The sequence below is a fragment of the Rhinopithecus bieti genome, unplaced genomic scaffold, assembly GCF_001698545.2.
Source record: "Rhinopithecus bieti isolate Rb0 unplaced genomic scaffold, ASM169854v2 scaffold_5022, whole genome shotgun sequence".
In the NCBI taxonomy this organism is placed as follows: domain Eukaryota; kingdom Metazoa; phylum Chordata; class Mammalia; order Primates; family Cercopithecidae; genus Rhinopithecus; species Rhinopithecus bieti.
This window is the reverse complement of record NW_016804965.1, coordinates 3,427,210-3,446,272: the sequence shown is the minus strand read 5'-3', so window position 1 is coordinate 3,446,272 and position 19,063 is coordinate 3,427,210. Positions and strand designations below refer to the sequence as shown.

Sequence of the window (19,063 nt, the reverse complement as noted above, 5' to 3'; positions counted from 1 at the left end):
AAATAATTTTTTCTCATTTCTTCTATTTTGAATTTTTTGACATATTTTTCTAGTGCTAAAATAACCTTTCATTCTGATATATATTTCACTATATCATGACATAATTATTTTAATATATTTAAACATTTGTTTAGCCCATATTTCCTTTGATACTCTTAAATCTACATGCATAGTTAAAATGTGGCTGCAATTTTTTTTTTATTGCCCTCGGGTGGTTTGGAATAAAAATCATGTAAAGTGAACTGGGTGGGGTTTTCTTTTTCTCTTTTGTTTGTGAAAACATAAAACCAGAACTGTTCCTTAAAAGTTTGGTAGAATTTGTGTATAAAGCCATCTAGGCCTGAAGTTTTCAGGGAAGTGAATGATTTAAATTTTTTATGCTTATTGCACTATTAAACTTTTTTCTTCCTTTCGGGGCAAACTGGCGTTTTATATTGTCTATCAACTTATCCTTTTAGTTATTCTCTTTTAGTTTTTCAAAGTTTGTTAGAGAACAGTTTATCCTAATACTGTTTTTTAAACATTACTTTTTATATCTTCATTCTGCATATTATTTGCATATTTTCTGTTTATTTGCATATTTTCTCTTTAATTCTTGAGTATCCATAGTATTATTTTTTTTTCTTTTGAGACAGAGTCTCGCTGTGTCACTCAGGCTGGAATGTAGTGGCGCAATCTCAGCTCACTGTAAACTCCGCCTCCCAGGTGCACGCCATTCTCCTGCCTCAGCCTCCCAAGTAGCTGGGACTACAGGTGCCCGCCACCATGCCCGGCTAATTTTTTGTATCCTTAGTAGAGATAGGGTTTCACTGTGTTAGCCAGGATGGTCTCGATCTCCTGACCTCATGATCAGCCCGCCTCGGCCTCACAAAGTGCTTGGATTACAGGCGTGAGCTATCATGCCAGGCCAAGTCTCCCTTATTTATTTATTTTATTTTATTTTTTAAAAACTAGTTTTCTATAACTAGGAAGTTTTTAAAAGTATTTTAAAATACTTTTAGAGTTTCAGAAGATTAGTAAAGATAGAAAAGAAAGTTTCTATATACTCTTTACACAGCTTCCTGTAGTAATACATCTTACATAGCCATGGTAAAATTATCAAAAGTAAGGAGCTAATATTAACTACAGGCTTCATTCAGGTTTCCTGTTTTTCCACTAATGTTCCTCCTTTTCTGTTCCAGGATATAAATCAGGATACCATATATTGTGGTATGAATTGTGTTCTCCAAAAATTGATATGTTGCAGTCCTAACCTCCAATATCTCACAATGTGATTGTATATGGTGATAGGATCTTTAAAGAAGTAAGTTAAAATGAGGTCATTTAGGGTGGGTCCTAATGCAATATGACTGGTGTCCTCCTAAGAAATGAGGAGACAGACATGCACAGAGGGAAGACCGTGTGAAGACACAAGGAGAAGATGGCCATTTACAAGTCAAGGAGAAAGCTCAGAAGAAAGCAACTCTGCCGACTCCTTTATGTTAAACTTCTAGCTTAAAGAATTGTGAGAAAATAAAGTTCTGTTGTTCAAATCGCCCAGTCTGTGATGCTTGGTTATGGCAGCCTTAACAAACTAATGCACCATATTTTATTTGCTTGTTGTGTTTCCGGAGAAAGTTTTATTTCAAATTCAGCAGTCCTGGCTTTTTATATTTCTTCTAAATTTTGTTAAAAATCTAAACAGCTCCATACCAACATTATTTACAATAGCAAAAGGGGAAAGGAACTCAAGGGGCCCACCACAGATGAACGGGTAAACAAAATGTGGTGTATATAAAAAATGGAATCTTGTTAAGCCTTAAAAAGGAAGGAAATTCTGACACATGTTACAACATGGATGAACGTTGGGGACATTATACTAAGTGAAATAGTCATGAAAAGACAATTACTGTATGATTCCACATACATGAGGAACCTAGAGTAGTTAAATTTATATAGACAGAAAGGTAGTTTTAATCCAAGAGCTTGGCAGAGTTGGGGAATAGGGATTTGTCATTTAAAGGGAACAGAGTTTCAGTTTTGCAAGATGAGAATAGTTCCCCAGATTGGCTGCACAATAATATGTATGTACTCTATACTATAAAAGCATGTGTTAAAAATGCTTAAGATGGTAAATTGTGTTATGTATATTTTTACCACAATTAAAAAGTCAAAACATGGCTGGGCACAGTGGCTCATGCCTGTAATCCTAGTACTTTGGGAGGCTGAGGCGGGTGGATCACCTGAGGTCAGGAGTTCAAGACCAGCCTGGCCAACATAGTGAAACCCCGTCTCTATTAAATATACAAAAATTAGTAGGGCATGGTGGTGCACACCTGTAGTCCCAGCTATTCCGGAGGCAGGAGAATCACTTCAACCGGGGAGGTGGAGGTTGCAGTGAGCTGAGATCGTGCCATTGTACTCCAGCCTGGGTGACAGAGGCTCTCTCAAAAAGCCAGTACATAAAACCATGAACCAGCTCCTTCTTTAGTCCATGTCTTTTTATATTTATCAGAGGCAGCTAGAAAGAGCCAGGCATAATACTTTCTGCATTTGTCTAGAAACTTCCTCAGCCGGATCTACAAATTCACTTATTCACAGGTGATGGTGCTGTCAAACTTTATACTTACTATATAACAAAAGTCCCTTTTGTTCCTGCCTCCAATAACATTTTCTTCATTGTCCTTCAAAACTCACCAACAGGCCAGGCGCGGTGGCTCAAGCCTGTAATCCCAGCACTTTGGGAGGCCGAGACGGGCGGATCACGAGGTCAGGAGATCGAGACCATCCTGGCTAACACGGTGAAACCCCGTCTCTACTAAAAAATACAAAAAACTAGCCGGGCGAAGTGGTGGGCCCCAGCAGTCCCAGCTACACGGGAGGCTGAGGCAGGAGAATGGCGTAAACCCGGGAGGCGGAGCTTGCAGTGAGCTGAGATCCGGCCACTGCACTCCAGCCTGGGCGACAGAGCGAGACTCCGTCTCAAAACAAAACAAAAAACCAACAGATTCCCACTTTCATTAACCATCACTGAGGCCCTTTCAGCTTTTGCTTGGTCCCAAAGCCACTGGCATAGGTTTAAAGTTTTCATTACGGCAGCAGTCCATTTCTAGGCACCAGATTCTATTCTGGTTGTCTATTTTTAGAAGTGAATGACTGATGGCAGCTGATCTACAGGCACCTGTTTTCATCAATCTATTTCAGCAGAACTTCTTCCTTGATATCCCATCAATATTGACTACATAGGCTGTTACTGTCCTTCTTTTTTTTTTTTTGCAGTGACAGAGCAGAAAATTATTGTCCAAGGTAACACGGGGAGGGAGAAAAGCAGAATTTCAAGTCTTTCCATCAGTTTATCTAGTCTCTCTCTCTATCCATTCCTCCATAGCAGTTTATGATATTTTAGTTTGCTTGGGTATTTTTTTTCTCGGGGTGCGGGGGGCGGGATGTCAGTTTAGCTACTCCTTGCTTCTCTTGTGTCTGCAATTCCTCCAAAGTTAATTTTGGCTGTGGGCTGATTTAGGAGCTGAGGNTTCCTTGATATCCCATCAATATTGACTACATAGGCTGTTACTGTCCTTCTTTTTTTTTTTTTTGCAGTGACAGAGCAGAAAAATTATTGTCCAAGGTAACACGGGGAGGGAGAAAAGCAGAATTTCAAGTCTTTCCATCAGTTTATCTAGTCTCTCTCTCTATCCATTCCTCCATAGCAGTTTATGATATTTTTAGTTTGCTTGGGTATTTTTTTTCTCGGGGTGCGGGGGGCGGGATGTCAGTTTAGCTACTCCTTGCTTCTCTTGTGTCTGCAATTCCTCCAAAGTTAATTTTTGGCTGTGGGCTGATTTAGGAGCTGAGGAAAAATGTTAAAAAAAAAAAAAAAAAAAAAAAAAAAAAAAAGATCGTGGAAATTTCAGTGGGGAAAACATATCATTGAAAATCAAATATTATAATATAGCGTGCTAATTGATATGAAGAAGGTAAGCACAGTGCATTATGGGAGAATAAGGAACTCTCTTCCGTATCAGACTTGGAGTTCATGGGAGGCTTTATCAAGTGGCCAGGTAGAAGGTATAATGTAAAGCATAGTTTAGGCAAAGGGACTTCATGTATAAAGGCATCTATGAAAGAATGGTTTGAGATAGCATGAATTTTTTAGGACTCTAAATGTAGTTCTGAATTGTCTGGAACAAGGAATATATGCATGAGAGTGGTTGGAGAAGTTAGAAGTAGGAGGGCCCTGATTATGTCGTTCCAGGGAACTTGGATTTTAATCTTTAGGAAAGTGAGCAATATTGATTTCAAGTAGGGAATTGTCAAGATTGGGTTTATATGTTTCAAATATTACATAGAAAGTGGTATATGATTCTTGGGCTTCAGCAACCCTTACTTGCATGGGAACTTTCTAAAATCCTGGAATGGGTACTAGAAATGAGTTTTGTGGTCAACTGTTTTTGTAAAATTTGCAAAAATAAGATATTTTGAATGCAATGATCTCTTTCTGGTATAATGTGCCTCCATTACACTTTTCCTAGGCTGTGGGCAGTTTTGCAAACTGGTTAAGAGGAAGTTTAGGATTTTTGTTTTAGTCTGGGTTTAGCAATATATATTAAAGTTGTTTGTGGTCACTTCTCTGTATAGTGAAGTTACTGGTCATTCTGGAATAGAAATGGCTTCTGGTAATACTCTTAATGCCCATGGTGCCTACCCATCCAACAGTTATCACCCAAAGACCTAGGGCCAAAGTCGTCTTGTCACATAAATGTGTATTCATGATTTTGTTTTTCTTAAAGAAGGTCCCTACACCATATAAACGTCAAGAGCTACAAACCAGGATTTTTACTTGGAGCAATGCCAAACAGGACCCAAGAGTATGCTATTATTACATTTTTTTAATCGGGGAAAGATGGCCTGAAGCAAGGCAGTGGCCATGCATATGGACGAGAAGGGTCAAGATACAAGAAACACAAAGGGAGTCCAACCTATGGCACTTGGCCATTGCTTTGACTTGGAGGTTCATTCACAGAGAAAGACCAGTAGGGAAATGGTGTTTGATGGGCTGAATCCTGCTTCAGGCTTGTTGTTCTATTGATGGACAAATAGAGGAAAATGCTGGTCTGCAGTGTAGCTGAGCACCCAGCTGTTTGGGGGATCCTATTTGCTATATTTTCCATTCTCTGAAGGCTACTTACAGGCTATTTTTTGACCCTCACTTTCCTGTCCTGAGGCCGTGAAACAGCAGCCAGCTTTCTCACCCTCAGAATTTCCCAGGAACACTTCCACCCCTGAGATGTCCACTCAGGGGATGCAGGGCGCAGGCCCGACGGGGCTCTCGCTGGGTCTGGTCTGTGATGGGACACACGGGTCCTTAGGTATTGGATCTTTGCTTCCCTTTCGGCAGGATGCTCTTCCCCACAAAGAGAGGATTTTCTTTCCGTTATATCCCCCAAAACCTCCGCTTCCCCCTGACAGGAAGTCTACAGCACCTTCCCCCAGGGTTTTATAAGTCTCTAGGTGCCCAGCCTTAGGGTCTAATGAAGAAGCCTCAGTGTTGATTTCCCAGCTGGGAAACATAGCTCATTATCTTCCATGGTTTTGCGCAATCTGGAATGCTTCACAAGCTGGGCTTGAGGTCTGTGGTGACATTTTAGTTTCCATGTATGAACTTGGAATGAAGGGCGAAAGCTTTCAGTCAGTTGAGCTGCCTTTTTCTGAAGTCAGTTTTCTCCAGGGAAGGAAACGACCACAGTAATTGCAGCTTTTTATTTTCCAAGTTAGCCGATGTCTGAGTAAGCTGGAATTCCACTGTCTGGGAACTGAACTGCCATGGCAGGATTGTTGAGAAAAACTTGATCTCATTATTACCAGCAATTGTGGAACGAGTAGAAATGCATATTGATTAGTTTGCCAATTGCAAATACTTTCTAAATAAGATAGTCAAGAAAGAAAACCAAAACGTATTGGACACCAGTAGTCCGGTGAGAAGCTTTATAATACTGGTGATTTAGAGTGTTTTTATAAACCTGCTCTAAGTATACCTTGAACTGTGTTGAGTCAGAAATTTCACCTCAGTGAGATTTATCCTGAGCACCCTTTAAAAATTTTTTTAAAGTTTTCTATTTCATCCCCTTTATCTGCTTGAAGTTGTTTTCCCCATAGAACTTATTTTTTTTTGGTAAAATATAGTATAATTTAGTCATTTATTTTACCTATTTCTCTATCCCACACTAGAATTAAGCTCTATGAAGGCAGGATTTTATGTTCCTACTTACTGATGCATTTCAAAAACCAAGAAAAATTCTGGCACATAGTAAGCACTCACTGAGTATCTACTGAATGAATGAAAGAATGTTATTTCCAAAGAGCATAAAGTAGAACGAGAAGTGGGCTTAGATGATTGGATTAACTTTTGTGGAACATAGTTCCATGGAAGGTTCTAGTGGTGAAAGCAGTCAGTATGTCAATGAATGGCTATTGAAGCCCTACTTTACTCCAAATGATAGTTCCCCAAATCCTCCAGAATTTAGTATCCACTGTCCATTAAATACTTTGGTCATTTTCAAAATGTCTTATGCCTTTTAGTGTTCCTTGGGGGTAGGTTTGCCTTTCTGTCATGCATAGTGTTTCTTACAGTGATATGCACATACCAAACAAATATTTGTTGAAAGAGGAAAGGAGTGAACTGGGTTAAGGCATTAGGTTACTTGGAAATCCATTTATTTATTACATAAACATGTGTTTTATCGCATTATGGCCCACAACAGTAATTTGCAAGATGGGGTCTATATTTCTGAATGATCAGCGTGTTTTCTGTAATCTTTGGGTTTTCATTTCTCCGATCATCTGGAAAATCAACTCAAACATATTCTGGATTATCTGGATAAACCAAATACTGGCAGGAGGTTTTAGTGTCCCTGTTTGTTTCTGTGTATCTTTTGAGCATGTAGGCACTAGGTAATATAGTACTTTTCTCACAGGTTAAAGAAAAGAACACAGGCAGACTGAAAAAAGAAATGATTTATTCACCCCAAAGGAAGCCCAAATGGCATTAAGCCATTCTGTTAGAATGCTTCACAGTAGTTTAAAAGGAGAAAAGAGATGAGAGAAATGAGTCATAAGATGTGTGGCAAAATAAGATTGCTGAACTAGCAGTCAGTACTATATTCCTGTTTTGAGAGGTGATTTTGTTTTGGCAAAGCATAATGTTTGGTTTTCTTAAATTAATATTTTAAATTTGGTTTTTGTTGGTTTTATAGTTTTGTTTGCATTTATTATTTTGTAACTCTGTGGGATTCCTTGTTGCTACAGGAGCTATAAAATCAGGAACTTGAGCCTACTTTTATATTTTATATATATGAGTGATATCATAATGAAAAATTGTTTAAATTAGGGGTGTGGGACCTTGAAAGTGTGTTCTTATTTGAGTAGTTTTTAGTGGGGTATATATACTTTACTTAAGTTTATGAAAAACTACATTATAAAGCTTCAGGGCCCAGGATGCAGAATATTTATTTCAGTAAAGTCCATGTGTGATAGTTCAGTGTTGGACAGCTATTTCTGCAGCAACTGCTGCTAGTGGTGCTGCTGGTGGTGAAAAATAGGAAGGAGGGAATCTTAGGAAAATATAGAGAGAAAGTTGGTTGGAGGAAGTGGAGGAATTTTAGACCAACTTGGAGCTTTCTTTGCAATTTAGCTTTTGACTGGCTCTGAATTTGTGAGTCGTCTTTCTTAGTGACACTTCTCAAATGGCTAAGTGAAATGCAATCTCTTCCTTTCCAGATTTAAAAGAAAAAAATTGTAGTCAGCATTTCTGTAGTAAGGCAAATCTCTATGTTTAATGCAGAACACTGGGAGACATAAAGAGCTGTTTAGAGTTATTAGAACAGGAGATCAGAGGAATGAGATGCTTATTTGCTGATACTGTCCTCCCTACTCCCCAATCTTCCTAGCCCTGCAATGGGAAATAGGACTAGAAAGAAATGAACTGAAGGTTTTATTTTAATTTACTTTACTAGAAGAGGTTCTGAGAGCAAGTGTTATTTTACAGTCACATTTTCTGCTATGTCTAGAGCAATATCGTCCTGGAGTTCAGGCAATCAACACATATTTATTGAGCACCTATCATGTACCAGGCATTATATAAGGAAGTGAAGACGGCTCCCTGCCTTTGGACTTACATAAAGCCAATACTTAATTATTTTCTTCTACTGTGTGTCTTCTCTTGGTACACTTTGGTTGAATATGAGTGGGCAATTTGACAATTTTTGGCATGTTCTTTATGATAATTTTATAATTTCAAGGATAAAGTACAGAGAAATCATAAATGCCCAGATTAATTTGTTCTCTTTATCCTTTTCTGTTTCTAGGGGTGTCATGAAAGTTGACATAAATCTTCAGAAAGTGGACATTGACCAATGCTCAAGTGATGGCTGGTTTTCAGGAACTCATAAATGCCACCTCAATAATTCAGAGGTAAGAAGATGAAAATAAAATCCTCTTTAAGCTCAGAAATACGTTATTTTGAATATGTTATATTTGTGGGGGTAAATGAACAAGAGGCATCTTCTTGGGAACAAAATCTTTGTAGGTCTCAGTGCTGCCAAATGAACTGAACTAGGAGTAGAAAATAAAATTTGTGTAGAATAACTGTTCATTTGGGGACTGAAAGAAGGCCAAAACTACAATTACATCTGAAGTTTGACTTCAGTCAAAGCCTGGCCCTATTCTTCAAAATGGGCTGGAAATTTAAAATAGTCCTGAGATGAGAAATCAGTCCCAGGAAGGGTCAAATTATGCCTGTTTTTATGGAATATGATGCTTATTGAAATATTGGTGGTATTCATTCAGACACGCTGCTATCTGCTAGAAGAGCACTAGACAAGGTATGGTGGGGCAATTTTGAAAACAAGGAGAAAACACTGTACAGGGTCCTGGAAAGGAATTGTGTATATGTGTGTGTATTTGTTCAGTTTTTAGTCCCTATCCATGCTGAATTTGATGATAACTCTAGTTGATAGGAAACAGCATAGAGATCATGCTTCTGGAAATAAGACTATCACATGTCTTTCGTAGTTTCAGAGAAGAAATATGACGCCATACTAGTGATTTCATTTTTAGTAGTCCATTTCCAAGGTCCTCAAACTATGAAATAAACATACAATAAAGTTCTTGATCTTAAATACTTGGGCTATTCCAACATTGATTCCATGAGTTTGTGAGGAAAGTCAGCTTGCTTTATTTAAAATAGAGGGGATATTTCCACAAATGTAGTAATTTACATCTTTAATTTGAATTTTTGCCATTTGTGAAAGGTGATTGTACATAGTGTAACTTTTAAGGAAGGAATTTTAAATCAGAAGGAAATTTAGCAATAAGCACTTATTTGTACCATTACACACACAAAAAAAATGCACAGACAGGTGCACCGGTATATATGCATGCATATACACGTATATATGCCCATTGAATGTTTACCATGTAGACACCCACCATGCATACTCCTGCCACACACAACCCACATACCCTTGTACTCCCACACTCCTAAATATCTTTTCACTGTTTCCCACATCCATCATGCATTCAACACATACTTCCACCCTGCCACCACACTCTCCACAGCATCCCTCAATCCTCTTGCCCCCAAACCGTAAGAAGCCCCCATAATGCCCCATATCCCTCTAAATCTATCACATCTCTCCACCATATCCTGATGATCCCCCACTTCATGATACATTCCCACAGCACCCCCATTCCCTCACATCCACACCCCTCCTCCCACATCTCCATACACCTCCACAGAGATTGCCATCCACAGTTAATGTTTCCGCCTTGCTAACTCACAAAATTGAGCTCTTCTTTTGGTCTCCTTTAATTGTTCTTAGGGTTTTGAACATTTCTGAGCCTCCACTTTGGATGATTCTGGCATTTCTAAGATATGAATTTCAATTGCTTGGCTAAGTGAATATCTATAGCCTGATTATTATCTCTATGCCAATGTCTACAGCAATATTGTTCTGTTAAGAGCAGATAGTCACTTAGTGTTGTCTTTTAGCCAGAGTGGACTTTTTTTCTGCATGGGTGTCATATTGTGGATATTGATCTGTGTGTGTTCATTTCTATATAGCCTTGTGTTAGTGGTGCTCCTGGGTGGTTCAACAAGCAGTCTGCCTAGAAACAAGGAGATATTTACTTTTCAGTTTGTTACAGTTGCTGCTCGCCTCTAATAATCATGGTGTGGTTTTGTGTCCTTACAGTGCATCTGTTTATTTGACTAGATGGTCATACTGCAAGAACCTCTTTTTCCTTTTGGAAGATTGATTTATTTTCATTGCATCAGGATGATTAATTTTCTGGGTTTTGTGTCTTTTTAAAGCTTTGAGATAAACTAGGTTATTTCAAGATAAAATATTATCCTCTATTCTGATTAACAAAGATTAGGTTGAAATTTATAACTTTTGGGATTATATATGGGAGCATTGTATTTATTAAATTCCTACTGAAAAAGGTGGAAAAAATATTCTACAATTTCATTAGAAAATATTGTAGAAAGAGGCTAAGTGATCGAAAAGCAATATCAAAACAATGGATCTACAGAGTGTATGTTCAACTTGCAGTCTGTGTCCCTCTTGCCATCTTTTGTTGCCCAGGTACTGGAGTTGGGAGTAAAGAATCTTTGTGTCTTGGCTATGCTCAGGAGGCCCTCATGGGGGAGTCTTCCCTGCACAGGTCTGTCCTGGAACTCTTCACACATTTTATTGGGCTTCTCTAAGGTTGTATAGTTTGTGCTGGTCACTCTAGGCACCTGCAACAGTTCTGGGCCACATCCTCAGCGTAGTTACTGGGAATCGTTCTTCAGTTCCTTTCCCATGCAAATGTGAGTTAGAGATTAGAAGCTGGCTTCTCTGGAGGTTTTTACTGCTTGGGAAAACAGAAAGAAACATCTCTCGCTTGTGGCATTTTTCAAGTGTTCTGGCTCTACTTTATTCTTTGTAACAACCCCCTCCCCTGCCCGTTACCATCCCAAGGATTGCTGTGTAAACTGGCTTATTTTGGGAAGCACTTAACATGATCCATATTTGTGGGATGTAGGGTCCTGTCTTTATGAATGTCCATTCGTTAGAAATAAAGACACTCATCTTGGTTTACAGTGCGTTTTATCTTGCTGATGTTTGACATTCTTCTCTTGTCAACAATAGACAAAGTTACAAATTTCAAAGTTATAAATGAGGCAGACTTTTCACTGTAAAAAGTTTTCTAGCGATGTTGGAAAACTTTTCAGCCTCTAGGGTATGTACAACCAGAATATCAGGTCTGATGTTGGAAACAGATAAGTGACATGGAAGCAATGACAAAAGCCTCGGGAGCATTTTAGAAAGGCATGGAATGGTTTGTGAGGAAAATAATCTCTCAGTGGGTTTAGGTCTTCATAAAGTCTAGGAGGCCAGTAAGCGTTTTTCAAAGGACATGTCTTCATAACTAATCTAGATTACTGCAAAATGGACTTGGTCGGTTTTCACATCCTCTCCTACAGAATAGTTTAAACATAAAATTAATTGATATTAATTTTTGTTTTAAATATTTTCTTTTGCTTTGTTTCCACTATAAGAAGTTTAAAAAAAAGTTGTTTGAAATAGGAAATATTAGGAGAGTATCCTGGAAACCTTTTGGTTATATTCCATTAGTAAATTCCTTTTAAATATCAGTCCATGGTATATGCATATTTTAAATTTAGAGCATATATACATTTTTTGTTATATTTTTGTGTTAAGTATATTATAAATCAGAAAATTTCACAAGGTTGAGATGAAGATGAAATAACATTTTAAGGTAAATTACATTACTTTGTTAAAATACTTATATTTTTATAGCAATAGAATTGATTCATAATTTTAGAAAATCTTTGTTTAATACTTAGTAATGCAGTGATCAGAGGTCTCTAAGTTCACTTTATTTTTATACTTAGTTTTAATATCTGTTCATGGTTGAAACACGGGATTCCTCACAGAGATAAATGCAGTCGCCAATTGGAAGTAATAAAATTGGTCAACTGGTGTTTGCTAACCAATTTTTTGCCAGAGGTTTTCTTTGCACGAGATTACCAGCTGGCAATTTCTTCATCTTACTTGAGTCAATTTCTCGCCCCGGGTTGCCCTGGCCCAGAACTAATTCGGGTAAGCTGTTCATTTTAATATTTTAAGGGAGATACAGGTTTGGAGAAAACCCAACTGAATGCTCCTTCGTGTTAAATATATTTAAAGCAGACTGAGGGCATTTTATTTTCCAAAGTTAAACTGATAGAGGTATTGTACTAATTTATAGGTTTTGGGCACACCAAAACCACTTAACACTGAAAATATTTTGTCTCACAATATTCAATTTTCAAAAATGGGGCCTCCACTTGAAAGAGACTTTCTCATGGATTGTTAATAATGGCTTGGAAGGATTTTTTTTTTATTTTTTTTTTTTAAATGCCTGGGTTCATACGAAATATTGACAACCAACCACTTGCCATCCCAGAAACAGGTTCAGCAAATTTGGAACATTTGCCTTTTTTTGTAAAAAGCAATGTATAACCCATCTTTAAGCTCGGAAGTGAGCAGTTGAGATAATCAGAGAATCTTTATGGGGGAAGATTTTCTGGGTCACACACCATCTCATGAAGAATAGTAAATATTTTACACTTTAAAACAATACACTCTGAAAATTCATCTAAATGGCCAAATATAAAGGCAATAAATGGAAAATTAAAGCAAATGAAGGAACCCAGTGACCAGTGTCAGTATTTTTCTGTCTTGAAACTCCCAGTTTTGCTTCAGGATGTCTCAAGTGCCTTCTCAGATTTGTGATCATGTGAAGGGTACATTGAGTGAGGGCATTAATATTAATTCAAGTCCTAAGTAAGACAAGGCTTAACAGCTTATGTTTCTTTTATTAAAAAGTTAAATGTAAACAGAAGTTCCAGTGTTTTCTTTATGCATGCCAATTAAAATCGTGTTTACTCTGCTTCGGAGACCACTTTTTGAAGATAGCAGATTCGTTGGAGTGGTTGTGTTATCACCCCAGTCATTGGTCTTATATTGCTCTAAGACAGTTTCCCCATCTCCTCTTTTCTATGGAATGTATTGGGTGAAAATCTATTTGTAACTCTTTACTACTCTATCAAATGTAAGTTTAATGAATCTCTAAAGATAAATTTTAAAGAAGCCTAAAAAGGTAAGAAAGCACATCATTTGGTATATGAGAAGACGAATAGAATACAAAGATTCAAAGACAGCAGAAAAACTCTTTTACATACAAAATATAACTTACTCATTTGGCTACAGCAGGTTTAGAGTACTTTTCTAGAGATCTTTCATTTGACTTTTCATTTAGTGAATTACTTAGAAATAGCTACGTGTCAGTTCCATCTTGTGGCTGCTATCTCACCATTGCTCTTCTTTTCTCCAGAAAGTTTCTGTTTAACAAATACTATTGTTCACCTATCTCTAGAGCCATGCTGTCTAGTATGATAACCACTAGCCACATGTTGCTTTTAAAGTTTAAACCAATTAAAATTAAACAAAATCAAAAAAGGAAGTTTCTGGCCTCACTAACCTGATTTCAAGCATTTCATAGCCCATAACTAGTGGCTACCATGCTGAAAAATGCAGTGGACAGCTCTGCTCTAGGATATAGTCTAGCTTATAGCGTAGTCAAGCCGCACAGGTTTTTTAAAACTTTCAAATCCCTGGCTTTCCTTGTACACTTGAGTCAGTAACATTGCCTTAAAATTCACTGAGGGACATTTAAGGACAAAGTTAAATGAATTTTGGCTTATGCAATCTTCTTATGATCTGTATTAGTGCAATTGAAACTAAGTAATGAGAATGTTGCAAGCTATTTTTAATGCCATTATTTCACACTGGAAACTGTAACAGTCTTACAGTAAGTGAGGAGTAAACACTGGTAATCATTGTGGATATTTACATTTTAATTGTGTTTGTAGCACAACTTCTCTTTTCCCCTATTACTAGTGTGAAATGTGATTATTTAATATAAAGTCACACTCTTCTTTTAGAATGTAGGACAATGATCAGGTGTTCATTTGTGCCTAGAAGTACCTGACACTGTGGAATTAATGGAGATAATCTGCTGTTGTTAGATGGCCTCCCTCTAATACATGGGCATCATTTTTGATCAATTGCCCAAAATAAATTTAAACAAAATATTTTTTTTGTAGTGGTTGCCTTTCAGGTATTTGAAGACTGCTGTTAGCTACCTTCTAAGTCTTCTTTCTTCTAGACTAATCTTCTGTTTCAGTCATATATCACTGGTTTACCAGGCTTAGCCAAAGGAGGCCATATCACCACTGTATGGATCCTCATTTGTTTTTGGAGTTCTAAAGCCTATCTTGTTTGATTTTGTTATAGTCTTTCTTTTTAAAATTAATAGAAACCAATGGTATTTTTCTGAGTTTTCCACTATGCTCTCGAGAGTTATTTGGAATAGAGATTCTCAAATTGTTTCAAAGCTAGGGTTAGCAATCACTGTGTTAAAACCACTGAGCCGGGAGCCTAATAAGTCAGTTAAGGGCAAACTGGTTGTTTTAGATGTTTCCAGCAACTGAGCCAAGAGTTCACCAGTGGCTATCGCCATCTTGTGGTTGGGGGAAAGAGAGAGAGAAAATCTGTAGTAGGAAATTAAGTGGCATTAAACTATTTCTTTGTTGTCTAGATGTCTCTTTTACTATTAAAATACAATACATCTTTCCCTGTGTACAGTTGCAAACTATTTGTGTGTTGTATTCTGGTTAAATACTAAACCACCGTTTCCATCACTGTCTCATGCAACCCAGTTCTGACTTTAGTCTCTTCACGTATAATTAGGTGTACTAGGCTTCTCTCTTTGAGGACACTTTAACAGTTTGCTGAACTATTATTCTTAGTAATTCTTCTTCTTATTATTATGGTTAATAACATATAAGCTATCTTTTCCATGGGATACCTTTTATAACATTATTTAAAATTCATTATTTTAGGTCCTAGTGGTGAATAAGACAGAGGAAATTTATAATTTAAAATAAATTATTGCATTCTAGAGGGAACCGGAGAACTTAGAAATATACCAATTGACTTTAACTTTTTTATGTACTAAATTTTCTAGGTGATATGTACTAAAATATATTAATTTCTGAGACATAAGACTTGTCATAAAAGAGAAGTCTTCACATGTATTTTAGAAGTGCAGGAATTTATTGAATTGGCAAGCAGTAAAAAAGAATTATACTCAATGTTGGTGAGGATATTCTCATGTGTTATTGGTAGGAATGCAAATTGTTGTAAATTTTCGACAATATGGTAAAAATGTATCATTAAAAATGCATACTTCTTTGTTCTACCTGTTTTCTCTCTACTTCTACTTTAAATAATTTATCTAAGCCTGGGGAACATAGCGAGACCCTGTCTCTACGAAAAAATGGTAAAAATTAGCAAGGCTTAGTAGCACATGCCTGTAGTTCCAGTTACTCAGGAGGCTGAAGCGGGAAGATCTTTTGAGCCCAGAAGTTTGAGGCTGTGGTGAGCTATGATTGTGCCCTTGTACTTCAGCCTGGACAACAGAGTGAGACCTCATTTCTAAAAAATAATAATTTATCTAAGAAAACATTAGAACATTCTAAAATATGTAAATATAATTCTAAAATATAATTCATAAATATATATGTACTTGACTACTTATCACAGTATTACATATTGTAGCAAAAATTTAGAAACAAATGCATAATAAAGAATTGGGTAAGTAAATTACAGTGCACCCAAATAATATCATACCACTGTGCTACTTAAATTGAATACTATTCATTCATTGATGTAGAATGATGTTCATTATATATATTAAAGAAAATAAACAGGTTCTCCAGTATGGTTTAAGGATTAGTAAGCATTTAGAGATATAGAGAAAAATGAGGTTTGTAAGAAAGGCTTTCTGGCATGTATTGAGTTGAGTAGATGAGTAGAGGCTTGGTAAGAAGCAGCCAATGTTTCCACCCCCCACCCCGAATGTGAACCCCTTTAGTTTTTGTTTGTTTGTTTTGTTTTGTTTTGTTTTTTGTTTTTAGACAGAGTCTTGCTCTGTCGCCCAGGCTGGAGTACAGTGGTGTGATCTCGGCTCACTGCAAGGTCTGCCTCCCGGGTTCACGCCATTCTCCTGCCTCAGCCTCCTGAGTAACTGGGACTACCGGCGCCCACTGCCACGCCCGGCTAATTTTTTGTATTTTTTTTAATAGAGACAGGGTTTCACCGTGTTAGCCAGGATGGTCTCGATCTCCTGACTTCATGATCCGCCCGCCTTGGCCTCCCAAAGTACTGGGATTACAGAGCCCCTTTAGTTTTGAGAAGTGAAATTTATCGCTTTGGAAATGTGTACAAGGTGATTTGTATAAGCTAGCTGGTAGTTTGTAAAAGAAGGGTAGATTGAAGGCAAGGGGGCATATACAACCTCAAAAGAAAAATCTGTCTATCTTGTAAATGTTGGTGGTGTCTCTATCTAGAACTTGTATGGAGTTGTGAAGAAGATGATGGAGAAAGACAGCTTGAAGAACCTTGAGCATACCTGTGAGGAGGTGGTAGATTCATTGCTATATTTAGAGACTTCCTTTTCCTTTGTGGATCATAGTGAGGACTGCTGATGCAAATAACCCCAAAATTGAAGGTTACAGTAGGAAGTGGATGAATTCACAGTAAAGACTCTGGATAAATTTTACTTTTCTATTGTTTCAACTCAATAGATTTTATCAAAATCTAAAATAAAGCTTCTTATTAATTTTAACACTAATAATGGCTGCAACGACTTGGTGGTGCTTGGTTTGGGTCAAGAATTGGTCTTTGTGTTTTATACGCATTTCTTTAATCTTTAAAGCCTCTATTTTACTGATGAGAAAGCTAGGCCAAGACAGGTTAAATAACTTATTTATAATCATACAAATAGCAGTTGGTAAGACTGGGATTGGAATCCAGATTTATCTGATTCTAGACCTATTTTTGTTTTACTACAATCATATACTTCTGGTTATTTTCTAGGAAACATGTAACCAGATGAATTCATTTAGGATTAGATGTGAGGATATATGGGGTATTTTAGATTACAAACTACATTTAAACTTGGAAATTGGGTAGGAGAGATGATGGGATATTATCCTATACCAGGCATCACTTTAGACATGGTGCTTTAGCATTTCATAAAGTAATTGCTGTGAAAATCCAGCATCATTCTTAGTAGAAGAGGAATTAAGGTCCCATAGGCCCTGGGTTTGTGTTTGTCTAACGCTATATATTAGGAAGTGATTGAATGGACTATTAACTTTCAGTGAAGGTTATGGTCCTTTGTTACAGGGTTTTATGTAGGACTTTGTGCTTGCCAGAATGTTCATCTATTCTTCGAATAATGATATAGGAGACATACAGTTAAGAATAACAAATTCATTCAAAGTTAAAATCAGAGACTAAAACGATATTGCTGGGTTAATATCCAGCACAATGAAAGTTAATCAGAACAAAGATAAGATCTTGAATGTGAATCAAAATCCCTATCTTTCTGAGCACAGGAAGAATGATGTGGTTTGATTTGATCACATGTGAATGATAGTTGGGAGGATAATTGAAAGTTGAAAATAAGTCAACAGTATGGTGTGGCTGCAAAACCATCGCAAAAGCCAACATAGTCTGAGGTTGTTCTCGAGATCTGGAGAGGCTTGTATCTCAACTGTATTCAGAACTTAGCAGAAAATACCTAAAATAGTATGACAGGTTTCAGTTCTCGTACATTAAAATGTGTGTAGATAAAGCAGAAGCACTCCAGAAGAGAAAATTTGTATTACGAAGGACTTTGAAACCTTACTTTTTGAGGAATCAAAGAAATTGAGAATGTTTTTCCAGGAAATAGAAAACGCGTGGGTGATCTGATAACTGTCTTCAAATATCAAAATAGCTATCATATGGCTATTTATACTTTTTCTCAAGGAATATAGGGGCTAGTCTGTGACTTACTGGTGAAACAACAGGAACTGCAGAAGGCTCTGTTTACCTCAGTGTAAGTGGAACTTTTTAATAATCAGAATTGTTAAAAAAATGAAATATACACATTTTAAAATAGTAGATTGTAAATTTAAATGTCACAGTTATTCAATCACACCTTGCAGGGATGACCACTTGGAGAGGATGCTGTAGACCTTGATATTTTCAACAGTGAAAGGTAGCACATGATAATTTTGTGGGGCTCATTAAAACTGCATGCAACATTGGCTACATGTTTGGACTAGATACCTCTAAATTTTTCTGTAGCATTAAGATTTTATACCTAGTATACTCTAAATGGAACCACTAAAAGATGTTTCCATCCAAAACAATACTCTCATTGTCCTTGTACTGGTAATACTTTAAATTCTCACTTTAATGTGCTTGTACTTGCCAAACGTGAGATTTTCTGATTTTTCTCTGTGATAATGATAAAGCAAACCATTATTCAGCATTGCCACATTCATTCAAGCTAGCTTATAGGAGTTAATGTCCAGTTACCCCTTAAGCATGGTTGGGATGTTAATGCAAGACTGATAAATTTTGATGAAAGTGAGATGAAAAAGCCAAAAAATATTTAGCTGACCTTCTATTGCAAATCTGGGATAATCTGAGCCAGAAAGGAGGCAATATTACAGGAAGTACCATTGATTTTTTAAAATAATCTAATTTGCCTCTTCTGCTTATCAAGGAATCAGATAACTTAGAGAAGGCGATAAATCAATTTTCCAGCTAGAATAGGGTCATGGTGTTTGGAGTCTGCTCCTGAATGACACCCCTTTTATACATTCTATGTCACTGGATCGTATCACCAACCTTCTTGAATCTGTTGCTCTAATGTTAGGACCTTTGAAGTATTTGAATTAGAATGTACAAAGGAGAGAGCTACCTGACTATTCACGGTGAATAGACTGCCTCTCTGTCTGTGCATGTTGTCTGGGCATCAATTAAAAGGCTGGTGTTAAGGGAAGGGACCTACTCCTAGTAGAGAATTAGAACACAAATCGGAATGCAGGAAGAAAACAAAGGTGAACATGGAG

The 19,063-nt window shown here is 37.1% G+C and overlaps 1 protein-coding gene across 1 annotated transcript in view; it reads left to right on the top strand.

Moving 5' to 3' along the window:
* Nucleotides 1-19,063, top strand: part of GPR158 (G protein-coupled receptor 158) — a 451,151-nt gene that overhangs the window by 32,057 nt on the left and 400,031 nt on the right. The window contains exon 2 of the mRNA XM_017870800.1: nucleotides 8,343-8,448. Coding sequence (XP_017726289.1) covers nucleotides 8,343-8,448 — 106 coding nt within the window. The remainder of the gene's footprint in view (nucleotides 1-8,342; nucleotides 8,449-19,063) is intronic.